At 43.7% G+C, this 26,342-nt stretch overlaps 4 protein-coding genes across 4 annotated transcripts; 3 read left to right on the top strand and 1 right to left on the bottom strand.

Moving 5' to 3' along the window:
- Positions 1-1,487: 1,487 nt before the first annotated feature.
- Positions 1,488-7,722, top strand: LOC306716120 (inositol hexakisphosphate kinase 2-like). The gene is made up of 5 exons (XM_079186699.1): positions 1,488-1,980; positions 4,112-4,334; positions 4,884-5,035; positions 5,526-5,701; positions 6,197-7,722. Exons 1-5 carry the CDS (start codon positions 1,737-1,739, stop codon positions 6,860-6,862), a joined length of 1,461 nt encoding a protein of 486 aa, XP_079042825.1. The 5' UTR covers positions 1,488-1,736; the 3' UTR covers positions 6,863-7,722.
- A 5,140-nt stretch (positions 7,723-12,862) lies between these two features.
- LOC306715902 (protein transport protein Sec61 subunit alpha) lies at positions 12,863-17,674 on the top strand. The gene is made up of 12 exons (XM_079186384.1): positions 12,863-12,964; positions 13,788-13,855; positions 13,948-14,013; positions 14,107-14,185; positions 14,358-14,489; positions 14,671-14,780; positions 15,199-15,352; positions 15,457-15,617; positions 15,748-15,945; positions 16,137-16,328; positions 16,418-16,494; positions 16,608-17,674. The coding sequence occupies exons 1-12, from the start codon at positions 12,958-12,960 to the stop codon at positions 16,792-16,794; spliced, it is 1,431 nt and encodes a 476-aa protein (XP_079042510.1). The 5' UTR covers positions 12,863-12,957; the 3' UTR covers positions 16,795-17,674.
- Positions 17,675-18,906: 1,232 nt separating this feature from the next.
- chchd4a (coiled-coil-helix-coiled-coil-helix domain containing 4a) lies at positions 18,907-20,849 on the top strand. Its single transcript, XM_079185937.1, has 3 exons — positions 18,907-19,045; positions 19,451-19,549; positions 19,637-20,849. Exons 1-3 carry the CDS (start codon positions 19,024-19,026, stop codon positions 20,011-20,013), a joined length of 498 nt encoding a protein of 165 aa, XP_079042063.1. The 5' UTR covers positions 18,907-19,023; the 3' UTR covers positions 20,014-20,849.
- Positions 20,850-21,118: 269 nt separating this feature from the next.
- Positions 21,119-25,679, bottom strand: LOC306693971 (netrin-4; the record flags this gene model as incomplete). Its single annotated transcript, XM_079156661.1, has 10 exons — positions 21,119-21,556; positions 21,722-21,892; positions 21,995-22,063; positions 22,177-22,304; positions 22,448-22,664; positions 22,949-23,137; positions 23,680-23,806; positions 24,113-24,433; positions 24,523-25,016; positions 25,559-25,679. 10 exons carry the CDS (start codon positions 25,677-25,679, stop codon positions 21,420-21,422), a joined length of 1,974 nt encoding a protein of 657 aa, XP_079012787.1. The 3' UTR covers positions 21,119-21,419.
- Between the last annotated feature and the right edge of the window lie 663 nt (positions 25,680-26,342).

The following is a 26,342-nucleotide window of genomic DNA, read 5'->3' on the forward strand; positions in this document are numbered from 1 at the left end:
CTCAGGGATTAAGAGCTAACCCACTTCTGTGTCCACCATCAGACAGAAAGCAAAACACACGTGTGTTTAAGTGTAACTGTGGCTATTTCCTACTTGTTTGGCATGGTTTCATTTCTAATTGTGTTCCTTAAGGGAGGATTAGGATTAGGATCTGGCTTTCTGACTCTGCTCCTTGCACAACCAGCCAGTGTCCAACTGCAATGTACAGCACAAACCCACTTGCCTGTGCAAGCAGGCAAGCACATAGTCACACGTTTTGGTAATACACCTGTGTTGTGTGTTCCCACCAGCAGCGTAAAGGTGGACGCACATGAATGGAGAAACCAGGGAATGACTGTCCTAATCAGATGTTGTTTTGCCTGCTACGACATTCTGTGTCAAGAAGGGAAGGAGGGTGAATGAGGATTATAGTTTCCACTCTGGCCACAGCATGAGTTCCTAGTAACCCGCTCTTGTCACCCCTCCTTATCTTATCCACAACCTCTGCTGCCATCGACATCTTCTACTTTATCAGTTTCTTTAAATCTTTCAATTTAATTCTTATTGAGCCATAGGCTCTGCTATGGTCTGGAAGAATTTCCCTTTACAATGGAGTTTAAATATAGGCAGGATTCCCCACAGCTCTTATTCATCTAGTTTTATAGTCTAGCATATTGTTGCTACACCACATCAGACCGCTCAAGTGTGACCATTTTACTTCAAGTTTGCCCGTTGCCGCTAGACATTTTCATTGACCCAGTGGGCCAGAAATCCGCTGTTGTTATCATCTTTCATGTGTATGAGGGAGTGTGCATACTTTTAGTAAAGCTTGTTATTATCACATCATAAGATCATGAAACATTTTGTTTTTGTTTAATCCCATAACTAAACTAGCCAGACAGAACCACAAGTGAGAGGGTTTAAAGAGACACGCATCTGATTATAAGCTACCTTCTGCTATAAGAGACGCTTTTTTCAACAGAACTGCATGAAAAATGAAAGCAACCCATGTTGGTGGACCTGCATGTTTTGCTTATCATGTCAAAGCTCTTGGTTCTTTCAGTCAAAGTTTTCTGTGTAGTTAGTAAGTCATTTTGTTTTGACTTTTATCAGTGTATTTTCTACTGCACGCCAGTTTCTGTGTTCCTATCTCCCATTTGTTCTGTTGTTCCTTTCTCTAAACCTCACTTTATATGAGGAAATGGTGTTACTTGTTGTGTCAGGTTGTTAAAACCTGCTTTGACAGAGAGAAAAACAGCTGGGCTCAGCTTCGTCCTCCCCCTTGTTTTTATTCCTTTCCTCTCTCTCTCTCTCTCTCTCCCTTCCGCCAGACTCTCCCCTCCCACCACTGTCTTTGTGTGCTAGCTTCTTTCCCTTGAAGGGTTACCACCCAACAACCTGCTCTGGGCGCTCCTGATTGGCGGATAGCTTGTTATGGGGGTGGGCCCAGTGTCAGGCTTGTGAGAGCTTTACCAGTGGTGAGCCAGCTCTCAGCTGTCACAGAGCATTCTGTCTGAAGTGGAGGCACAAGCAGGATCTCTGTATTCTTTATCTGCCGCTGCAGCTCTAGTCCAAACCTCAACATCTAAAGGACTTTCCGTGGCTTTCTGTTTCTACTCAGCTACAAGAACTGCCAGACAAGGAGTTTTAAAAAGGAAGAAGATATCCACTAGAACTTGGCTTTTTTATTCTGTTTCTCTTCTATTTCCTCCTTTCTGTCTTAATGCCCACGGCGGTGTGGTCAGGACCAGAGGAGGATGGGTCCGGCTGTGGAGGCTCAGGCCCAGAAGGCCATAAATGCAGAGCAAAAGCAGCAACAGCAGCAGCAGTGCTACATGGAGAAAGGGGTGATGCTTGAGCCTTTCCTACACCAAGTGGGGGGACATTGCTGCGTCCTGCGCCTCGGGGAGCAGACCATCTGCAAACCCCTCATCCCCCGCGAACATCAGTTCTACAAGAGTGTGCCTGCAGCAATGAGGAAGTTTACCCCCCAGTATAGAGGTAATGCAAACTATCCTTCCATCGCTAACCGGTGTTGTGTTATGCTGTGGTGTTATTCATCTCTCTTTATTTATTTCACTGCTCTATGTGCTTATGTGAAAGTCAGGTGGGAGATGATGCTTTGCAGGTTGTGTGTTAATTTCTTAGATTTAAAGGAAACAGAGCTCCCTGCTCCTGTTCAAGTGTTGTTTCCAGGTGCTTGTCAGCAGCATGTTTCAAACTGTGCCACAGGAGGGTGCTGCACCTGCAGCTATATGTGGGCCTCCTGCAAACATACCACCCGGTTGCGATGTCCTATTTGTAGGAGGCTGTACTAACACAGGTACGTCACCCATTTATTTTTCTGGCAGACAGCCAGCCCGGTGAAAATGATACCAAGTGAGATTCTTCCTCGCTTTGATCCCAAAATCCACCACAAGGTCATCTACATCTGAAATGTCAACATTGGCAGACCTCCCCTAAACCTCTAGACGACTGTGGATTAGTCCACAAATCCAATGGTCACATCGCCCCCACACCCTTTTTAGGATCTTAAAAAATGAAGCACAGTAAGTGACGTGAGCAAACAGAGCGTGGTGGACTGATGGTTTAACATGTCACCTCTTAATGAGGGAAGCTGTATATCTACACACACATATTTCTACAAGGTCTTCCGGTTTTGTATGCTTCAGTGCCATCAACATACACAAATGTCTAATAGGATAAAATGATGACATTTAACTAACTTCACTGCGACATCATGATGTTTTGCAATAACGCTTTTCTGGCCATTATGCAACGCCATAACTCAGGAACAGAAGGTGTGATTGTGACCATATTTCACAGTTTTGTTCCCCTCTATTAACATACGCAACAATAGACAAACAGCAGAACAAGAACGACAAAGTAAAGTCAAATCAATTTTATTTTTATATCCCTATATCACGAATAAAAAATTTGCCTTCACAAGCTGTACAGCAAACAACATCCTCTGTCCTTAGACCTCGACTCATCTATATTCATTCCCTGGATGTTCACTGGTACAGGAGGAGATTGTTCGCACCTGCGGAAGTCCACCAACCAGCTCTTTGTTTTTTTGTGGGCTATTGCCAGTTCCGCTGGCAATAGCCCACAAAGTCTGTACTCCTCTGTACAAATAGTCTCTAACTGAAGAATGCATGTTTCTTACTGGAAATGATTCACTGGAATCGTGCATATCATTATAGGGATAACGTCCATTTCGCCAAAAAATACACATAATACCTTTTATCACTACATCTATTATATGAGTCTGGACAGACATGGATGTAAACTGCAACTTCACTAGTTGGCGAAGGCATACAACCGCGAGTTGTCATCCCTGGAACATCCCCTGTCATTCCCTTCCCTTGCTTTGCTTTGAATATTTTGTGCATTTCAGCATTTTCACCTCTTCATACTTATTTTTTCACTTACTTTCTCAGTCCTCCTCTCCTTCTCCTTCAGCCATATTATTGGACACCGTGGGGAGGAAAGACTTTATGATGATGATATGTATGTTTAACCTGTCCTGCTGACTGCTATTTGTTGTGCTCTCCATTCGTAGGTGAAGCCTGTAGACTAGCATATCTTTTTTTCTGTGTACAATTACAGTGATGCTGTGTTGTTTCTGTATGGTATTTATGCATATTGCTCATCATCTGTGTGAGATTCAATTTTTGGCAAATAAACAGAAAATGAAATTATGCAGCCTTGTGTCATTTATGTCTGGCTATTATTTTCTCTGTGTTGCTATATGCATTTTTCCATTACTACTTCAGAGCATTGTTTGTTTTCTTGTATGGGTTTACACCATTAAAACCCAATGCCAGCACACTGATATTGATTGATTGATTGTTCTCTCATTCTGTCCTTTTCTGTGTTGCTTTTAGAGCTCAGTATCTCAGGCCCATCCTTTGTCATGATTTTGTCCAGGTATTGTTAGGACAGATGTCTTAAAGAGATGTGGGTGTAGACACAAACTACTCTGTAAAGCAGCAGGTTGGGGATAAGAGATTCTTAGCACTTAAGAGCTTGTGTTATGTTGTCAGCTTTATTTTGCTTTGCTTCAGTATTATCTTCCTTGCTTCATGATCCAGATGTTTTTCTGTTTCCCTCTATGTTCGGCTCTCAGGTGTGGTGTCAGTGAGCTTCGAGGAGGACGAAGAAGGGAACCTTTGCCTGATTGCTTACCCCATCCAGAGTGACCCAGCAGATGATCTGGAAAACAAGGACCCCTTGGCCGACAGCGAGATGCACATGTGGGGGAAAATGATGGCATCCTGGCCGCTTGTGGACAGCGAAAATTACAGCAAAGATGGCAGAAGCCGCCATTCTTGTAAAGACCAGGACAAGAGGTGAAATGAAAGAAAATGTCCCATCAGAGACAGCAGTACACTGTGGGACAGTTACGATCTATTTACAATAATCTTTCGTTTGCCATGAATGGTAAAGCTGTAGTCTGTAGACTCACATGAATTGACAGATGACGCACACTTTAACTTACACGTACAACCTTAGGCGTTACATACTGTGAGAGGCTGATCCTTGGTCTTGGCAGCCAGAGAGAGGCTTATATAACTACAATAGATGCATGTCTGCATATACACAAATACTTAGTCAGCCCTGGCCTGGAGTGGCAGAACGTCCATAAGTCTGATACTGGTTGACGGCGAAATAAATGTTGAGATTGATTTGAAATGTTTTGGATGGATCATAGTAAGTGAAAGACACAACAGCATTGGTTTCCTCTTTACATCCAATATAACAGTTTATTACTGCCCTCTTTTTATACTCTAAGACCCACACACATACTTTACCTACGATCCCAAGCAGATGCTGAGTTTGTTTTTTCTTTCTTCTTTGTGCCTAAATCTAATGACATTCTCTCTCCGTCTGCCGTCCAGTGTTAACAAGCTGGAGGAGGAGGCCGAGGTGCTCTACTGCAGACTGGAGCGCAGTCACAGTAACGCTGTACCACAGCTCAAACACAACCCCTGGACCCAACAGCAATACCTGCAGAAGATGAAGGACAAGGCCATGCACTACAACCAATACAGTATCCTTTCCCCTGACTGACAACTACACTGTTTTTTTGGCCCCTATTTTGACGACATTCAGTATCACAGTGCATTAAGATTTAATGTCCAGAGCTTCAAGGCTAGAGGTCATGGTACTTGCCCCAGCCAACTGAGCCGCCAGGACACCTTAACACCTGATGCAACTGAAATGTATACATGATTGTCAGTGGCTCCAGCATGTAACCGGAGGGACGATACCTCCTACAATTTCTAGCTATCAATGTCTTTGTCTGGTGGAGTTGTGCTTCCAAAGCACTCCCATTAGTTACTTGATATTGATGTGACTTGCCTCATACAGTATTGCATGGATTGTAGCATTTATGTGAATACAGTTAAACCTGTGGAGGGAAAAACTTTGATGAACACAGTTTTTTTTAATCTAACCTTGTTAAGCAGTTTTATGCTGTGATCTGATTAGTGTAAGAGATGGCCACATCTTTACGGCTCTTGCCTCCTTGACTTTACCAGAATTCCTCCTGCTGGAAAATCTGACGTGGCGGCACACGTTGCCGTGTGTGTTGGACCTGAAGATGGGCACGCGGCAGCACGGAGATGAGGACCCCGAAGAGAAAAAGGCGAGGAAGATGCACAAGTGCCAGCTCAGTACAGCATCTGTTTTAGGAGTCTGCCTCTCTGGCATGCAGGTGAGCTTCACTGTTCATGGCTATGTTTTAAAGGGACAGTTGGACATTTGGGAAACACCTCTAAAGTGCTGTAGTTATATTTTATCTCGGTATTAATGAGACTATTCCTACTGTTCGGTAATCATTCCTTTAATAAACCTCACTGCCATGTATTGTTATGGAATCTACCCTGCGACAAAAGTCTGAAATTAGCACCTGTCAAGCATCAAATGGCAGTGAAATTCTCCTTTAGCTATTAAATCAAACCGAGATCTGTTCATCATCTCTGACTATGACCAATCAAACAGTGGCTCTGTACATTGGAACACTTGTCCTTTTTTCATTCACTGCCGGGATTATTTAAGAAGAAACTAGAAAAAAAGACGCAAAACATTTGTTGTATAATTGACCGTTAATTATCTCTTTTACCTGGCCAATCCAATCTTGGGTGTTATAGAAGTAGTCACTATTCCCTCTCTACTTTTCCAACCCCTCTATGTCTCTCCATCCCTTCAGGTGTACCGGTGTGACACGGGCCAGCTGATGTTCATGGACAAGATCCAGGGCCGCAGGCTGACTGTGTTGGGCTTCAAGGAGGCTTTGTTCCAATTCTTCCACAGCGGACGGCGTCTACGAAGTGAACTCTTCTCATCGGTGCTGTGCAGGCTCAGAGAGTTGCAAGCTGCCCTGGAAACCTGTGAATCCTATCGCTTCTACTCCAGCTCTCTGCTCATCATCTACGATGGAGCGCCCCACCAAAAACACACTGAGGACGGCCTCTCGGAAGAAGAAGAAGAAGAAGAAGAAGAAGAAGAAGAAGAAGAAGAAGAAAAAGAAGAAGAAGAAGAAGAAGAAGAAGAAGATGAAGGTGAGGAGGTGGAGGCTGAACCAGAAATGGAGGAGGGTGAAGTAGCAGGTGCACTTGGTTTTCCTCGCAGACCCTCCACGTCTAGCAATGACAGCACCAGTGGCGGGAGCTCAGGTGTCAGCCAGGCTCGCTTGTCCCGCTCAGACGCTCGTAGCCCCTTGGTGGATGTGAGAATGATAGATTTTGCCCACACCACCTGCAGACATTACCACGGGGACAGCGTGGTGTACGAGGGCCTGGACAGCGACTACATCTTTGGTATCCAGCACTTGATCACCATCATCTCCGAGCTGGAGAACCACAGCACAGACTGAAGACTGACATGACACACATACATTCAGACACAGATGCACAGTAACACAGAGGACAAAGAGGAGGACTGGACTACGGAGGCGGAGAGAGATTTCTCCTTTCCTCTTCAAAAATAGACCTGGCCTGTGATTGGACCCAGTTCCTGGTTCTGACGTTGGTGCTTCTCAATGTTCCTGTTGTTGTGTGTGTCCGTCTTTTGAATACGAGCGAGACCTGCACATAACATAAACCAGCCATCTGTTTGACTGATGTAATCTCTATAAACAGATTCTGCATCTTATCTTTTGTCAGACTGATAGCCGATGGGTTCCCAGATTGGGACTGATGTAGTGATTTACCCGACGTCATCATTCTGTATAACACAGTTAACTGTTGGGACAAATGGGTAGGCAGCAATTAAAGCAGTTTGAAGTCTTGAGACAGACAAAATATTTTCCTTATGTCCGATTCCAAAGAAGGCGTCAGCAATTTGTACACACAAGCACATCCTGTTGAACAAGTATGTGTTTGCACTGGTACAGGGTCATGAGAGCGAGCAGGAGTTGTATGAGGACAGAGCCACACCCTCCAGTCTTCTTTGTTGCCTGTTCATTCAGCCATCCTTCTATCCCTGTTCATCTCCACTCAAAGAGACTATATTCATATAGGTATCAGGGACAGATGATATAGAGTTATTTCTTTAATTGACATGTTTCATAAAATAAACTAAAACTTCAAAAAAGAATATGAATGAAGAGTACTACATTCCATGTTATTGATGTTATAATAATGATATTAATTAATATTGTTATTTGACATTTGGTACCTCTATCTTGTATGTATGTGTTGTCCACAGTTTGTTGGCAAAGAAAATAAAGACACAGGTTTGTGTTAACATCTGTCTTCTTTCATATTTGATGTTATTTGTTGAAAAGGTCAGGAACTTTATCATCACTGGGTGGAAGAAAGAAGCCACAGACTTGGCTAATTTAAATGTGCAGCAATCAAATTTCATGTAAATATCCAGGATGTGAGGTCGTCCCCTGGGTGTGTACAATTGACTGCTCTCTGAGCGCCAGCCAACACAAACACGTGATGACAGAATTATTAATGTCTCTACAAATACCCTGGAAAGTATGGGTCCGCATTCAGACCCACTCTCACCATCTGCTTTGCAGACAAATAACTGGAGCAAATGCTGTGGAGTGCAGCCAAGACACAAGGTTCCCCAGTCATATAGACCTTTTTTTCCCTTAGTCTAGAATAATTTATTTGTTTCAGAGATGTTAAAACAGAGACGGGTTGTTTTGGCAGGAGGAGGAGGATGACGACACCCTGGGCTGCCTCAGCCAGTCCCGGCCATCTCTTACCAGTCTGAGGCGGATAGAGAGGAGTCAGAACAATCTGCTCTAAGAGACACAGGCGCTGTGTCATGAGGAGTACCGGCGGCCTGTGTGGAGAAGAGCTATTAAGCAGACACAGGCTTGTGTCAACAGAAAGCACAAGCCACTCTCTCTGGAATGTACTGCTGCCATAGACATCAATCTGACACACACATTTCAAATCAATTTGAAGTGTAAAGCACAATTTTATATTCATTCATTGTCATTTTTGTGGACACAGTGTGCTGTTTGACATATCAATCTTAATGCAATCCTCCATATTTCTCACCGCTAGCTGTGCAGACACTGTTTTCCTCAATAATATCATTGGTGGACTGTCAACACATATGTTCTTTATATACCGTATGTTGGAGCTGGCTTATTCTGTAATCCTGTGGTGGTTTAGGACAGTGCAATAAAAGGTCAAAACCTTTACTGTGACCCAGTAAAGGACAGACACTTTATTCTTTAAGAGTCTGGGTCGGGGGCAGCATATGAGCACATACCGTATTTGCACGCAACTTTTAGATGCAAATGTATGTTTAATATACTTTCAAAGATCAGCTGCAAAGCCACAGTCAGTCCCTGAGGCAGTATAGATCTGATGCTAATGTGCTGTGTGATTGCAGAGGGATAGAAAGATTGGTAGATCAGAGGATGGAGAGATGACAAAGATAAGCTCTTCCATCTCAACTGTACTGGGAAGAGGGGGGGGGGGGGGGGGGGGGGTCAGACAATGTTGCGTAACAGTCCCAGGATCAGTGGGCTGCTCCCAACCATCAATATGACCCCATTCTGCCATCGTATTGTATGTATGCAATGCAAATAACACTGCACACACGGTACATCTCTGTTATTCTATACCATGGAGCTTGCGTGCCACGGTCTGACACACGTGTGCATGTGTGTCCTTGTAGCTCGATGCTTTGTGATGTGGAGCAGTTGCATAATGGTTAAAATCACTATGGCAACAGCAGGCTTTGCTGGGAATGAAATAGTGTCAAAGCTTTTTGGGTCACGAGAGTCCCAAAACATGAATAAACTCTTTCACTACTCTACTCATTCATCAAGTCTGCGCCATCATTTCATGAGCATTTAGTCAGTGATTGTAAAGTGTACATTCTTGCATATGTACATTGTGGTGCACACTTCCATTCAAAGCACACAGTCCTATGATTGGTGCATGTTTTGCGAAAGACAACAATTACTTTGCATCGCAAAAGTCATCCTTTGCCAACGGAAGTCCATGTCATGCGTTATGCAAAATCAATTTCACTTGTTTGTTCACTTCCACCAACTCAATTCCTTTTCTCTCAGCAGTTCACTCATTATCTGCAACAGGCTGAGGATTACTTATAACTGTGAAGCACTCTCACTTATTACACTGTGTCCTTAAATCGATTTTAAATGTTCTCACCCTGTGAATGAATCCTGATAGATGCTACACAATTTAAGCCTAATCTTCTTGCATAAAATCACCAACATCCTGTCTGTTTTTCATATGCTGATAGACACACACACACACACACACACACAGATCTAGCAGGAATGTATGCTCCGGATAAATCAAGCACACTCCTTCATGGAACTGCATTTGAGTGACAGCTGTGAATACACACAGGTGATGTCCATTTAACTAATTCTGTCTTATAAACTGCGACATCAAGTCTCTGTCTCTATTGCAAATTTAGCATAAAGTGTCTCACAGTAGACTCTCAGCCTTGTTTCAGATAATTTTTTTTGCCTTTATTATGGCAGCGTAATGTCAGTATGCTAACCTGCTAACAATGACCATGCCAACATGCTGTTTGTCCAGTCACAGAAGCAGAGAGAGGCAGAGAAACAGACGGCAAAAAGCAAGAGAGGAAAAAGCAAAGTGCAGCCGAGATGTAATTGGAGGGTTACATAACGGCGGCAGTGACGCTGTCAGCCAGGCGTCGGGCCCTGACCTTGCCTGAGGCCCCCGTCGTACTCACGGCATGCCGGGCCACTCTGTCAAACTAATTTACACTGACCTCTAAATTACTGCAATGAACCATCAGAGACACAGATTTACTAAACACCGTCTTTGTTCAAGCTCATCAAAGAAGGTGAAATGAAGGAAGACTTTACCCTCTGGAATCACCTCCATGGGTGTTACTCTGGCTCCCATTACACTATTCCAATGCCAGGACTCGATTGGATTAGTTGTGGATTACAGCAGTTTGGGTTTACACTTGAAAAATGGAAATACTATGAATACATAAAACCATTGTGGAACAGTGTTTAGGCATAAGTGTCTGTGCCTTCCAAATGGAGCCTCAGCTGTTCACAGTCTGACGTGGTTTCAGTGATAGACAGGTGCCAGATGTGGTGTTATGACAAGTTTATTATGAAATGAAATGAAAATGAAAATACAGCAGCCAAGGATTATAATGTGTACCCTGGGATTATCTCTGCCCACTGATACCTCTCTCCCTTTCCCCTACTTATGGACTATCCTCAGTGGTAGATTTACATAAGACCTTCATAAATAGTGTGGATGTGTGTTTTTACATTTTTGATAATGCTCATTCCCAGCTGAGGACCGAGCCTGAGGCACAACATGTCTTCTCACCTTTGTTAGTATAGAGACACATTTAGAGTGTAAATAGTGAGGCCCTGGATCTATTCCCATGGCCTGAGGTTCCATGTATTAGGCATACACTGAAACAGTGGTGAGTTTACATAATTGAAGTTTGCAGACAGTCATAATGTCCTCCACAGGTACACACAGGAACAGCCTTAGCCATGAACTGTAGGGGCAAAATGACGAAGTTATCAAAACATGCAATCAGCATTCATGTTTTATTGGCATGGATTTTTCATCTGTACCAAAAGATAATACATATTTGTGTATTGCCACAGACTGTTTGAATTATCTGGCGTTGAGGCACTGATTGCACATGGTGTATTAGGCTGAGTTATCCTTTTCAGATCATTAAAGCACAGCAGATTAAACAATCATATCTGGATGGCTCTGTGTTCATCAAAGCATGCATTTGATGAATTCAGAAATAGATTCCCAGCCAATAATAACAACTTATTTTCAACATATCAAAGCGGAGGTTGACTGCTTTCCTTATGACTGACAGGTTGAAGTGTGCAGAAGATCTTACACAGATTATTCAAAACTCTGTGAAAAGCAGAGACTGGAGGGGGTTTGTGTGGTATTTGCTTTCTCTCACCTGTTAGCTCACAGCTCTGTGGTCATTATGTAACCACATGAACAAACATGTCTTTATCTGAGGACAGATGTACTGGCTCCCAACCATCCTCCACTATCTTTGTGTGTGTGTGTGTGTGTGTGAAAATTTAGACTGATCAGATATACAGATGCCTGAAAGCTCCGATCATTGTGGTGCTATCGTGTCATCATTATGGGTCAGTGGCCATGTGTGCCACCAGCACTTTGCAGCCAAAGGTGCTCACCGCCATTCAATACCACAATCACTGACCTAGAGCGTCACAACTAAAACAAAGTGATGAAATATTCTCATTATAATAGCCATATGCACAAACAGCCTCTCTACACTCAATCTACATCATCTAAATCTCATTTGTTTTTCTTTGTTTTCATCTAATAGAATACCACTCTCACACACACACAGCTAACTTTCACCAAAGGAACAACACTGAGCCCTAGTGGTGAGAGCGTCTCAGGAGAAATGATAGCGTTAAAGAAAAAATTAGATTGCTTCTCAAATAATTTTATTAGAACTGAATGTATTATGAATGTTTGCAGAACACTCCAAAAAGCCCACTGCAATGGTACAAGGTACATTTAGTGTCATTGCACACCGGGGTTAAGTAACATTGTACTCCTATTTTGCTGCACAACAAAAACAAAAGCACACAAAACAATAATATATATATAGTGTGGGGGGTATTGTCTTTTAATATTCGGGCACAGGAAGTTTTCTTATACAGCCGTTTTGAGAGCTTTTTAACCAGGATGGAGATATTCTTTCATCTTAAAACACTGAACTGCTATTTTTTACAGGAAATACATTTTAATAAAATATTACATTAAACTTTTTACAGTTTTTTTTGCATATATACTATGCCAATGCAGTAGCCTATTCCACAGCCACAGTATTATTAAGATTATTTATTATTATTATTTATTATTATTGTTGTGGTGTATATATATATAGATATATATATATATATCATCGTAGCATAGGGCTAATAATGCAAAATGAGCAGCAGAAGAGTGGTGGTTACAAGTTCATGACAGTTTGTATCATATGACTCTTCTGCAAGATTTGCAGGTATGTCACTTGTTGGTCCTCGTCTAGTCTTGCTACCGAGAGGCTCTTTATGGTGAAACATATCAGAGCAGCTGATGAGTCCAGAGCACGGCGCCCTCTGGAGGATGGAAGACCTCTGTGTCACATGAGGTTACCTTCATATATGTTAACAATTTAAATCGTGCGTTTTCTGGTTTTGTTCATCACCTTTAAATAACGTGTCTTCATAGACACGACTGCACGCACACCACGTACGTGTGCACGTGTGTGTAGTTGTGTGAGTCCCGTGTGATGGGTGTGCGCGTGTCTCGGAGAAGTGACGTGTGTTAGCGGCTTGTCTGGTGACGTGTCTCTACTGCTCTCTCTTTTCTCGCGGAGAGGCTGGATGGAGCCACACTACTGACTCCACTGAGCACTCAAACCCGGTACCAGTAAACACGGCAGGAGTCGGTCTAAAAGGACACCATGGGGAGTACGTGACATTCTTTTCTTGTAGACACGTTGTCAAAAAAAATGCCTGCTGTCCTTTTTGTTTTTTAAATCTCGGAACTATAACAGACAATAATGCTCTCGTCGACAAGCTAATTAGCTAACCTTGGATAGGTTAACGCTAGGTGGCTTGTAGCTTATACCGAGAGCTAATTTAAAGCTTTTATTCTAATCAAATTCCGTCTCAACTGGATTAAGTAACGCTTCACCGTTTGAGCTCATTACGAGCACCCTGCCTTCCTCTTTTTACAATAGGTTGCAGAAGCTTCCTGTTTTAAAGTGATTTGCTCACTCGTTTTGTGATTTAATGCTAGTTAGCATCGCGCTAGCTCTATGGGCTGTTCAGGATCATGCCACGAAAAGACAGATTTGATGTTGGTTTCTTCTCCTTTATTCTGTGTGAGCACGTTTGTAGATTCAGCCAAAGTGACTAGTCGTGTACCAGATAAAATAATTGAGTAGAATCTTTTAAATCGCTTCCTGTCAAAGTCAATTTCAGTGATTGCAACAGCTGATCGGCACCAAGACGAAACATTCAGCAGCAACGAGCCCCGCAAACGGTTAAACAACTACACACTGGCTACTAGTTACTCCAACCTTTGCTCAAGTCTATTAGCTTGTATATCCAGATGTTGCTGCATTGGCCAGGTGACCGCTGGCAGCTGTACACCTGAGGGGTTTAGTGATGACGTAGCATCTAACATAACCTGCTGAAAGAAGCTTTAAGATGACACTGATCTGATGTGATACTGCGACTGTGTGGTGTAAATGCAGTATTACTCACGTCTGACAATCTCTTTCTGCAGTTAAGTTTTTGGAGGTCATCAAGCCGTTCTGTGCGGTCTTGCCAGAAATTCAGAAACCAGAAAGAAAGGTACGTTAAGTTCCTGTTAACATGTATAATTACATTGCATCATGTCTGCACGGTGCATATATGAATGACGTGTGCTCATTTTTTAATCCTAGATTCAATTTAGAGAAAAAGTACTATGGACCGCCATCACACTATTCATCTTCCTGGTGTGCTGCCAGGTTAGTATCTGTTGATGACGACCAACCTACTGGTTCTGTTTGGGGTGATACTGGTTTGTGACATTGTTTAACATCTTTTTTTTCTTGATCTAGATTCCTCTTTTTGGCATCATGTCTTCAGATTCAGCAGATCCGTTCTACTGGATGAGAGTAATCCTGGCGTCCAACAGAGGTGCTTGATTTGTATATGTTTAACACTTCCTTTTTGTCCTGTGGAGCTCCAACAAATAGAAATAATCTTAATTGTTGACATAATCTTATATCACAAGTCAAAGGTCAACAGATAAAGGCCCTTATGCATTGTTTCTGGTGCTGTTGTTGACACTACTGCTGTTCACCTCCAGGTACTCTGATGGAGCTGGGCATCTCACCCATTGTCACCTCAGGCCTTATCATGCAGCTGCTGGCTGGTGCCAAGATCATTGAGGTGGGAGACACTCCTAAGGACAGAGCGCTTTTCAATGGAGCTCAGAAATGTAAGTCTACTTGCTCACTACATTTGCTATTTTTAGACCTCATCACATGCCTTTTGAAACTGATGATTTTTTGTATTTGCTTTGAAGATGGCACACACTGTTTATTGTTTAGTAGCATCAGTGGTAGCTGTTCCCTGCAAGATGGCCAATTGCAAATCATTTATTTTCTGTTTTTTTGCAGTGTTTGGAATGATCATCACCATTGGACAGGCCATTGTATATGTTATGACTGGCATGTATGGAGACCCTTCAGAGATGGGTGCTGGTATATGCTTGCTCATCATCATTCAGGTTAATACAAACTCGCTGCTGCTCTCTTGCCTTCACTTTGTATCTGGAAACAAACTCTTGTGTATGAAATGGTGTTTTAGCTCATTAATCGTTAAATGATCTAACCTGCTAACATTACATTTCTCAGCCAAGATATGTAATTCACATTCTTCACAGCTGTCTGCACTTAGAGGTTGACTATAAAACATGTTAGCTCTTGTGCAGTACATGTTTTCTTTTACATTCTTTTCAAATTCATTTACAAATATCTTACAAATTAAGATGAAATTGTAATCGTCTCCCTTCGTGGAGTAGGCAGAATATTAGAAAATTCAACCCCTGACATGTTGATTGTGACTCTCATAATGTTTTGCTGTTTTGAAAAGCTGGCCGTCTGCCTGAATTGGCTCAATACAAAACCTCTTGTCCGTTTCTTCAGCTCTTTGTTGCCGGTCTGATTGTCCTGCTGCTGGATGAGCTGCTCCAGAAGGGCTATGGTCTGGGCTCTGGTATCTCTCTCTTCATCGCAACCAACATCTGTGAGACAATCGTCTGGAAGGCCTTCAGCCCCACCACTGTCAACACTGGCAGAGGTATGAGTACTGGGAACGAACACATCTCAAAGCTAAGTGATGATAAACGAGAGACATCATCTGTATTATAACTGCTAACCCCGGCACTCCTGTTGTTTATCCAGGTACTGAGTTTGAGGGAGCCATCATTGCTCTATTTCATCTTCTGGCCACCCGCACGGACAAGGTGCGCGCCCTGAGAGAGGGCTTCTACAGACAAAACCTGCCGAACCTCATGAATCTCATCGCCACCGTCTTTGTGTTTGCAGTGGTCATATACTTCCAGGTGAGCCGGCAACACCAACTAACTACAGTCCCCGTGTCTTACCTGCTGTTGTTGCACTAAAGGAATTTGGACGACATGTTTTGAAGCAGATTATCAGCTTACTGATCGGCACACTTTGTTACCTCACCAGGGCTTCAGGGTGGACCTGCCCATAAAGTCAGCGCGCTACCGTGGTCAATACAACACCTACCCCATCAAACTGTTCTACACCTCCAACATTCCCATCATCCTGCAGTCGGCCCTGGTCTCCAATCTCTACGTCATTTCTCAGATGCTCTCGACGCGTTTCAGCGGCAACTTCCTCGTCAACCTCCTGGGAACCTGGTCTGTAAGTATACAACGGATGCTCCGCCTCCAGCACCTCTGGTCTCGGTCTTTTGCGACATATTTGCAGACCATTAGATTGTATCAAGGAGTCTTAGTTATTGTCATAAAGAGGGTCCGTCAGGTTCTGTCTCTTGTGATCTATTTAAGTCATGGACGATCAGCATCTTACGATCAAAATCTTGTTTTGTTCAGGACGCCACAAGTGGTGGACCAGCTCGGGCCTACCCAGTGGCCGGTCTCTGCTACTACCTTTCTCCTCCAGAGTCGTTCGGTTCTGTCCTGGACGACCCGGTTCACGCCGGTATCTACATCGTCTTCATGCTCGGTTCCTGCGCCTTCTTCTCCAAGACCTGGATTGAGGTCTCAGGATCCTCTGCCAAAGATGTAAGTCTGTGTTTGTGCAAGCATTTGCTCCTTGCTTCGCGTTAGTCCCGCATGAAATTAACCTGCTTATATCACTTTGTGCGTCTCAGGTGGCAAAGCAGCTGAAGGAGCAGCAGATGGTAATGAGGGGACACAGAGAGACCTCGATGGTGCATGAGCTTAACAGGTACAAAGCAACCGTGCAAACAGAGTCTCGCGTTTCATGTTTGCTACTTGCAGCACATTGAAAATTGTCCTCCCAGAATATGTATGTTTTTATAATGCATTCACTCCTCACAGGTACATCCCCACAGCTGCTGCCTTCGGTGGCCTCTGCATAGGAGGGCTGTCTGTCATGGCGGACTTCCTGGGTGCCATCGGTTCGGGTACAGGAATCCTCTTGGCTGTGACCATCATCTACCAGTACTTTGAAATCTTTGTGAAGGAGCAGAGCGAAGTGGGCAGCATGGGAGCACTGCTTTTCTAGAAAAACACCAACCTTCTGACACACATCAGACACAAAGCATCATCCCCCCCCCCCCCCCCAATCATCTTTTTTTATTTTGCTTTTTTATTTTGCAAATCGCACAAACAGTACATTTTGCTGCTGGGATAGGTCATCTTTCTCCGCCACCTTGTGTTTTCCATCGTTACCTCTCCAGCATGTCAAAGCTGTGAAAAATCATTTTGCTTACTCCCAGCGTTGAGCACAGCATTGTGCGTCTTCAGTCCTTTTACTCCAATAGCTATGTCCCATCTCTCTGCAGGCTGCCTCTGTACCCACTGACTGTCTTTATCAGCTGAAGAATGCCTTCAAGCACACGCGTGTGAGGTGATGTCTTTCACTTACCTCAGGCATTGTTCAGTGCAGCATGTTCAAGGAACACTAAGACGGCGACGACGAGTCAGTGCTTATTTCAAGCTGAAAGCACTGCCTGGACATTTCGGGGGAAATGAAAGAAAACCATGTCATGTTCATCAAAAGTAGCAATCAGGCTTGAGGTTTCTAGGGGCCCATAGTAGGATGTGAAAAGTATAAATATGCTTGTACTCCTAAATAGGGTTCTTGTAATCTCAGACAAGCTGTCTGTGGTTTTTTTATTTACCTTTTATTTTGATATTTTAAATGACGGACTATGTTTATATTCACTCTGGTCTTATGGAGGGCAAAGTGTCCTCAAAGGAAAGTGTTTGTCAGTATCGTCATGCTCTTTTATTCCCAGACTGAATCGCTGCACAATACTGCCGAGATGGTCGGGATGAGGGTGGGTTTGATAGGGATGAAAAGGGGTTTCATTTTGGTTTTTACTTTATGTAACAAACATAATTGTGTTATTAAAAAAAAACAGGATTTTTTTTCCAACATACTTGGACGTTTTGTTTTGATTCCTATTGTCTCGTCCTTGCATGTTCTGTGACCACTACAGGATGCTATTTGTGGGTGAAATAATGAAGAATCATGTATAGTGACATAGCAATGAATTGTGTTGGCACACATCATTGATAGGTAAAGCTGAATATGACACTAAAGGGAAGTAAAACAAACTTAGAGCAACAAGCTATGACACGCTTATTAACTTACTAGTGCTGTTAGTCTGATCTAGAGATGAGACAAGTTTGTCCCACGAGTTATTTGATTTATAACGAGTAGTTTAATTCAGTTGCTGTAACTACAAATCACCTAACTTCCACTAGAGCTCACTGTATGAGGTTTAAGATCAACTTGTTTCACATAGTAAAGAGTAAAATATACTCTATAACCGGGTGTGGGAGGGGGTTGCTATTCAAACTGCATATGCCAGTCCATTACTACCGGCAACCTTCTCACATTACATTCAGTGTTTATATTAAATGTTGCTTAACAGAGCTCTAATGTGACAATGGAAACGGGGATAAATAAGAGATGAAATGCCTTCAAGACCAACCAGAAGTACGGTTACCCATTACTACTTACTAATACTAGATATCCTATGATTTGAAGAATGAGTCACCAAACATAAGTTATGAGGCAATGCATCAATGGATATATTTTGCATTTTAGTTTACCATTTTGTCCCAGATACACTCTGCTAGCTCTTTACATGGAAGCTTGTAGCATATTAGACCGTGGGCTGTGTGAGCATGGCTACCACCTGTAGTTTGCCATGCACACCTCTGGCAGAAATGAATCACCTCCCGAGGGAGTGACGGACAACAACACACCGTTTCCCCTGATCGCTTCCGTAGTAGACAGTAATAGTAATGTATAGGTGCTCAGGTTAACTCATCACTCACAGGTCACACGACTAATAGAACCAAATAGGAAGCACGAGGCAACTCTGTAGGTCCAAATTATAATCTGACATTATTGTTAAATCTATTTGTAAATTCAGTTTATTTAATATTCACAATTTATTTTGATTTCACTTTTTTAAAGAATGATATATATATATATATATATATATATAAACACCTATACATGTCTTGTAGTATGAATTAAATTGAAAACATTTACAACCTGTTTTTGTGTTCATATATTTATTATATTTCTTTAAAATGACCGTGTGACGTCATTACGGTGCGCCCCCATGTGACCGGAGGATCAGAGGTGTAACGGGGCTGTCGGACGCCGGTTAGCTTGTCAAATGAGATCCTTGCAGTTGCCAAGTAGCCTTAAATTCCTCTCACACGGGTCATCTTTTACCGCAGCGGGCGACGGACAAAAACACCGGAAGGAATGTCGTACTGCAAGCAGGAAGGTAATGCCAATTTTCTTTCGTTCATTTTTAAACTCCGTGACGTCCAATGTCATCGAGCGAGCCACCATGCTAGGCTAACATACAGTAGGTTAGCTACATGGCTAGCGACGAGGAAAGCAACAGTAGTACATGTATGTTTATGATAGGCTCTGGCATTGTGACGACATAGTAACACTGTTCGCTGCACTTATTTAACGTAACGTCAAGTCGCAAATTGGGAGAAACTGTTAGCTCTGGTCCTGAGCGTCCTGTGAGAGCAGGTTAATAAGTCGAAGAGCTACTGTCAAAGTGCGCCGTTAGGGGTCACTGTCAACCAAATAGTACAGCTGTATTCTCCAGGACCAGGTCTCCTACTTGTCTGTAACCCATGGTGTTTTCCTTGCTTGTGTTTTTTTGTCAATGAAGGTAAAGACCGCATCATCTTTGTGACCAAGGAGGACCACGAGGCTCCCAGCAACGCTGAGCTCATTGCAGATGACCCCAATGATCCTTATGAGGAGCAGGGTTAGTCATTTAGTGGAAACAGTGGGCCTGATGTTCAAACATTCCTTACCTCCATAAATGTATTCTAACTTGATCCTGCTTCTTCAGGTCTGATCCTGCCAAATGGAGACGTCAACTGGAACTGTCCGTGCCTGGGCGGCATGGCCAGCGGGCCGTGCGGCTCTCAGTTCAAAGAGGCCTTTTCCTGCTTCCACTACAGTACGGAAGAGGTGAAGGGCTCCGAGTGCATCGACAACTTCCGCAACATGCAGGAGTGCATGCAGAGGTACCCCGAGCTCTATCCTCAGGATGAAGATAAAGAAAGCTCCTCCCAAGCGGAGTCCGGCTCCGGTTCCGTCTCCACCGGCCCGACCGAGGGCTCCGCCTTGCCCCCTGAAACTGACTCTACCACAGCCGCCGCAACATCCGAGTCTGCTGTCTCGCCTGACAGCCCGTCGCTCACAGACAACCAGACCGCCAGCTAAGGCCCGTCACCCGGGCTTCTGTGTGCAAGCACTGCCCAACATAACTGACTCTCCACGGCAGAGCTCTGACACTCCTGGGCGATACTTACAGGCCATCGGAGAAGGACTTTGTGAAGGCAGAGAAACGTAGCGTTTGTACAAGAGTTTGGGCTGCTTTGTTTGCTGAGCAATCAAAAATCATTGTACAATATGATTTAATGACAGCTGGCCAAGCTGTTCGCTGCAGGGACATTAGTTGAAAGACTTTATATGCAATTGGAATTTAATTTACTGCGTGTCAATCAGAATAGCTTGTTTGTTAGCGTTCAATATGTGTGTTGTTTGACAGATCTAAACCGTAATCACTGGATTTTTATTTGAGCAATGTTCAGCTTTTCTTAGGAATTCACAGTTTTGACTCTTACTATGACTCAACAGTTCATCCCTTTGCTTTGCATCATTTGAGAGACCAAAAAGCAGGTAATTGGTAAGAAAACAAGGCCACTGTTTCAGCTTCTGAGATGTTTTTAGTTGTTTCTTGACATCTTGTAGAAACTTCAGGGTTCTCATCTCGCCGCATATGAACAATGGTCGTCATATTTCCTAATTGACTGTATCTGTTGTAGACCAAAGTGTTTTTTTTGGCACATTCAACTGTCACTGCGTAAATATTCTTGTTGTCTTCTGTCTAGAGTCTGCAGTTGGATGCTGTGGTCACTCTTCACTGACATTCAGGCCTTAAAAGACTTGATGGATATTTCTCAGACATGTCCAGATTAAAATTATAATCAAAACAATTTCAACTTACCTTTTCCCTTTTGTTCTTCTAAAGTGGAGGCACGATGCCCTCGTAGGTCAGTAATGATCTTCTTTACATGTTGAAAGTCTGAGATTTTCTCCCTGAAGTTGCCCAGAATATTTACAAGTTGTGGACAATAAGACAGAACCACACCATCATATTTACAGCTTTAACTTATCTCATTATATTGCCTGTATATTAGTAATTTATAGTTTTAATTTCATTGAATCCAAATTATTTTCAAAATGTATTATATTTACTATTTATAACAAAAGTTGTATATACAAGTAATGCAACCCAACTAGACATTCACAGAGCTAAAGCTCAAGGGTTTTTATATTTTCTGTATGATGACAACTTAAAAACATTGAATATATTTCCTGGACTCGGATCTTAACAAATGTAGGAATTCATTTGTCTTTATTTTGTGTTGCACACTCGCACGTTGCGAGTACCTTTCTTCAATGTTCCAAGCGAGAACGATCATGAGTTTGACTCTTTGATAACTTCCTCCTGATGACGCAGCATATTGTCCAGCGACTTTCAGTCTTTTTTTCTGAATTGTCCACAGTCTGAAATGTCCTTGTGAAATCCTCTGAAGCCGGTTCCACTTGTTTTGGATCTATATTCACGTACATCCATTCCTCAGACCCTCTGATATAAGTAGTCCGAGTCGGGGTGTCCATGTGACCACCACACTCTGCATGGTGACCAGTAGACGGCCTGTCCCAGCCTCCTCTGGGCCTGCCAGCAGGTACTCCATACCTGGGGGAAAAAGGTAAGACATCTCTTTGGTGTTGGCTTGATATACTAAATATTCATCTTTTAATGCTGAAAGTCTCTTCAAGAAAACTTTGAACTGACCAGTGCTGTGCTTCAGGTACCACATCACAAATACATTTTCTTTGTCCTGCTTTGAACTCTCCTTACCTGGGTTTAGAATAGGACAGGTGCAGCCGCGGCTGGTCCAGGACAGAGGATAGATGCTGATGGTCCCTAAGTAGAGCGCCACATTGCCTGATCGAAGGACCTTGCGAACTTTGACCTGCACTTCTGCGTGGCTGCCTTTGTCGTGAGCAGACAGCACACTAGCCTTGATCACTGTCATGAGCCACACAATAAAAAAGAGAAGGCAGACGGTATTCTAAAGCAAGTAGGGATCACACTTTATGAAACAAGTGACAGTTGGTCATCATTTCTTACCATAATCATGTTTGATCTTGCAGAGGTCAGACACACTTCTCAGCTTTTTCTCCTTACAGCTACACTTTCCTGTGTACAGATGTTGAGTTATATGCCAATCCACTTTGATCTCCATAATTACACTGCATGATTCCACAATGTTAAGCCTTGACGTTGCTTATGAACGTCAAAGTACTAATCACCTGTGTAATGCAGAGCAGAGACCGCAAGCTCCTTCGACCACTGTACCTCTTCTTCTATGGTGAACATGTGATCCAGATTAGGGATTTTTCCACCAATGGGCACATTGAACACCTGGTTATTTGAGTAGCTGCAAAAGTGGAATTGAACTCATCAGATTAAGGTTCATTGTTAATAGTTACTAGTTTGTTGTTAATTAACCACATCTAGTTACATTTTAGTTTCTGTGTTCACGTGTAAATTATTTTGTTGAATTAAGCATACATGGCTAACCTGTCCAGACACTGCCCAGTGGTTGGGTCACAGCTGTGAGGGCATGCGCAGGGTTTACAGCCCTCCTCACCAAAACCCCAATAGCCAGGCAGGCAGTGGCTGCAGCGCTTGCTGCCCACACCAGATTTGCAGTGGCACTGCCCGCTTCTAGGGTGGCACCACGGTCCCTCCTCTCCTGGACGAGTAGGCAAAGAGCCCTGTGGATCACACCAGCAGCCTGAGGAACAGAGACACAGATACAGTTGTGTTTGCTGCTCAAACATTTGTTCTTTTTCTCTTATTCTATTTACAAACATATGCCAGCAGATGGAGCTATACAACATTATGATTCCTTTTCATTTCATCCACAAACATCCCTAACTTTGAAATAATTCCACAGGGGTCAAATCAACCATTAAATGCTTTTCTGTCTGAAAGCGCGTTAGCCAATCCCACGCCAGAGCATGAGACCCCCCCCCCCCCCCCCCCCCCCCCCCCCCCCCCCAGTTCTGAGTCTCTTACGTGTGCAGGCGTGGGGGGAGGTGAGGGGCAGCAATGGGTGGCGGTGGTAGCCGGGGCGACAGCGCTTGCACCTGCGCCCGACAGTGTTGTGTCTGCAGTCATCACAAACGCCCCCACTGGTGCCACCGGAGGAAAGCCATGCCCGCTGAGAGAAGTGGCAGCTCTCTGCGTGGCCGTGACACTGGCACTCTGAAGTCACACAGCGGTGTGTGATGTCAGCGAGGACGTCAGGGAGGGGAGAAGAGAGAAAGGGAACATGGGTGACAAATGAATCAAAAGTCTGTTTAGTCTATGTAGCGTACTTGTATACTATAGGCAACTATATATCTAGTGTTGGAGAAATGATTTGCATCCTGTGCTGACATTGACAATACAGAAATAAATGTAAAGACTGGAGAGGTAGACCAGGGTCCAAGCAGCCAGTAGCAAAGGTGCACTGACCACATGTGATGAGCAATATGAGGCCATCTCTGAATAGGTCTTAAAAAGACCCTTTAACATGTTTTTGTTTGTATGTCTGGGGTCTGATCTAAAAATGAAACGTCTTGAAAAAGTATTAAAATCATTGCTTTTCTAAAAACGTCTTCAGTATGTATTTGAAACAATGCTATGTGATGCCTTAAATAAGAAATGAGTATTTAATTCACTTTAAAGCTCACTTTAAAGCTCTTCTCTGGCCTTTTCTTTCTCAGCAAGATGAGTATCGTGCAGTCCTGTTTGTGGTCACTTACTCTGGCATGTGTTGGATTCCCCGCTGCTGCTGTTGGCCGGCCTCCAGGGACGATCATTGTAGAGCGGGGCACACTTCTCACAGTGATCCCCCGCTGTGTGGTGAGTACATAGGCACCTACCAGGCACCTGGAAAAAAAACACATCTTGTGCTGCTCAGTTACTTCACCGACACTGGCAAACGTTACAAACACCTGCTGTCTGGGCTATAAAATAGATCCAGGCAGGTGGTGTTAAGAGAAAATCACTGGCAAATTTTCCATCAGTAAGTACATTGTACATCTGGACCTAACTTCCTGACATGTGCTTTATGCAAGACTGTAATAGAAAACAGGCGAGTGCAAAAACTGATAGACGTTCTCTCTTGATGGTTTTTCTTTTATAGCCGGTCTTTTACTTTTCTTGTACCGACACACACAGGACAAATCCACTCACCATGTTACTGTCCTGTCTTGTGTCTTGACTGCTGTTGTATGGTACACAGTACTCGGCATGTCCATGGCACAGGCAGGTCCCTCTGGCCAGTAAAGTATAAATAGCATAAGGTGCTGAAGCTGGGCTTTCTCTGGTGGATGTTGAATTCAGAGCTGAGGCTGTGGGGCTTGTCAACTCCGCAGGGGGATTCAGAGATGCAGGACAGGTCTGAGCTTTTAGCAGTCTGATGCGGAGATTAGTGAGGGTGAGGCGGGCGAGGGCTTCTGGACTGTAAGGGTCCAGTCTTTTAACACTGCTGGGGTCAAGTGTCCGTATTATTACCTGGAAGGAGAGCACCAATCAGCACTGAATCAAACATTGTGGATCTGCCAAAAGAAAATACGTTGCATCTTTTGTGCATATTCTCTTACCTCCCCCCCACGGCAGGGTGTAGCGCTGGTGTAACGGGATGTACACAAAGAGCCTGGCTGAGTAAAATCATCAGGCAAACCAAACTCCATGCTGCAATTTTGCGCAAATAGCTTAAGAGCTTCCCATGTCTTTCCAAAGTCAGCGGAACGCTCAATGGCCATGGCAGCAGGCCGTGGTGACCTGAACACCAAAACTACATGGGACAGACAGAAGTGTGCTTCCAGGTCCAACCGGATCTCATCCTGCTGCTCCTGCTTGGCGGTGCCCGCACCTGATGCCCACCAGGTATCCGGATGCAAGAAAGGGTCGTCAGTCATGTGAGCAGATGGGTGGGTGTCCTCGGGGCACAGGAGGCGGGGGTTCACCAGAGGATTTGGGCAAGGACTGTGGTGGAAGGAGCTGTTCCCACAGCAGCTTGAGTGGGTGAAGAGGGTCCTGCCACTAGCCAAGTTCCCAATTGGTGGGCTACATGCATGATCCACACATCTGGAGACTGACACAGAGGGGGATAGAGAGGCAGCAGGACACATACAGGTATTCAGATCAGTGCTTTTACAGTATATCTGGTGACAGAAACATCTTCAAAAAAGAACGAGCACTTTCAGCACTGACATGGACAAAACCTCTTCATTGTGTTTGCCATGAATATTTAATTTGCCTGACCATTGTGTCACTGCTGCTTGCTCTAATGTGACACATAATCCCACTCTTTCCTCATTAGCATTACAACTATCAGGTTACATGCAATGGCAAGACACAATCATGCAGCCCAGGTAATAGGTATATGGCCTTTACTTTACTTTTGGGTTAGCGAAACTTAAGCAAACACAAAGAAGAACTCACATAAGACATCATTAGGTCATCAATTTCATAGCAATTTAACTCAAGCTGAGCTATCATAACGGTCTGCTCAATCAATAACATAGCCTAACCACAAAAACGAAAAGGCAAGTTTAGCCACAGTGATGCACGACTTGGAGAAAGAGGATCAACAGAGACGATGATGATGATGATGATGATGATGATGCACCTCACCTGCTCCGCTCCTCGTTAGAACCAAAAACAGCCAACAAAGCGCCACCAGCATCTGATGCCGACCTCTCCCCAGCACATTAGACACGCTCATCCTTGTTTCTGCTGTGTTTACAACATGCATGGTGTGACAAACGCCTTGCAGCAGAGATTGGTCCCAACATTATGTACAGCCTGACAAACGGCCAAGCGCATTTTCTTGCCAATTACGCAATGCGCAAAGTGTACAGATGAATCCAAGGAGTATTTTCCCGATATCCTTCCGGGGACAATGTGGGGGGAAAAAAATCCTTCAGAAAGTTCAATGCATCCTCAGTAACAGCTAGTGCGTCTCTCTGACAGAAGTGGATTCTGCGCCTCCAATGCAGCCAAAGATGGACGGGATGGATCATTGGTCAGTCCTAGAATGAACGCTCCATATTTGACGTAACAACGAAATGTAACTTAATTAAGATTTGATAGAGGTTTGTCGTCATCCATTTTGCGCAACAAAAAGTCTCTAAACGATGAAAATGATGTGTCCTATTCTCGGCTAATTAATACATGTAAATGTTGAAATGAATTCACAGTCAATCTGAGAGCTCCGAGTCGCAGCGAGTTCCAGCGCTCTGCGCGTTTACGCACAGGAGAGGAGTGTGCGCTCTATTTATCCACGGTCCTCCTCGTCCACACACACACACACACACACACACACACGGTGAGGACGTTGTAGCGCAACAACGCTAAACCAAAACTACCCTGGATGAAGAAGATGTATTTTTTCTCCACTCTGGCCGACATTCATCCA

Source organism: Pholis gunnellus (assembly GCF_910591455.1).
Source record: "Pholis gunnellus genome assembly, chromosome: 3".
Taxonomy (NCBI): Eukaryota; Metazoa; Chordata; class Actinopteri; order Perciformes; family Pholidae; genus Pholis; species Pholis gunnellus.

Coding starts and splice junctions, on each gene's coding strand:
- chchd4a (XM_079185937.1), top strand. CDS start 19,024: ATGTCGTACTGCAAGCAGGAAG. Junction 19,046..19,450: donor GTCGTACTGCAAGCAGGAAG/GTAATGCCAATT, acceptor TTGTCAATGAAG/GTAAAGACCGCATCATCTTT. Junction 19,550..19,636: donor TGATCCTTATGAGGAGCAGG/GTTAGTCATTTA, acceptor CTGCTTCTTCAG/GTCTGATCCTGCCAAATGGA.
- LOC306715902 (XM_079186384.1), top strand. Junction 15,353..15,456: donor CACTGTCAACACTGGCAGAG/GTATGAGTACTG, acceptor TTGTTTATCCAG/GTACTGAGTTTGAGGGAGCC. Junction 15,618..15,747: donor CAGTGGTCATATACTTCCAG/GTGAGCCGGCAA, acceptor TTACCTCACCAG/GGCTTCAGGGTGGACCTGCC.
- LOC306716120 (XM_079186699.1), top strand. CDS start 1,737: ATGGGTCCGGCTGTGGAGGCTCAGGCCCAGAAGGCCATAAATGCAGAG. Junction 1,981..4,111: donor GTTTACCCCCCAGTATAGAG/GTAATGCAAACT, acceptor TTCGGCTCTCAG/GTGTGGTGTCAGTGAGCTTC. Junction 5,702..6,196: donor TCTGCCTCTCTGGCATGCAG/GTGAGCTTCACT, acceptor CCATCCCTTCAG/GTGTACCGGTGTGACACGGG.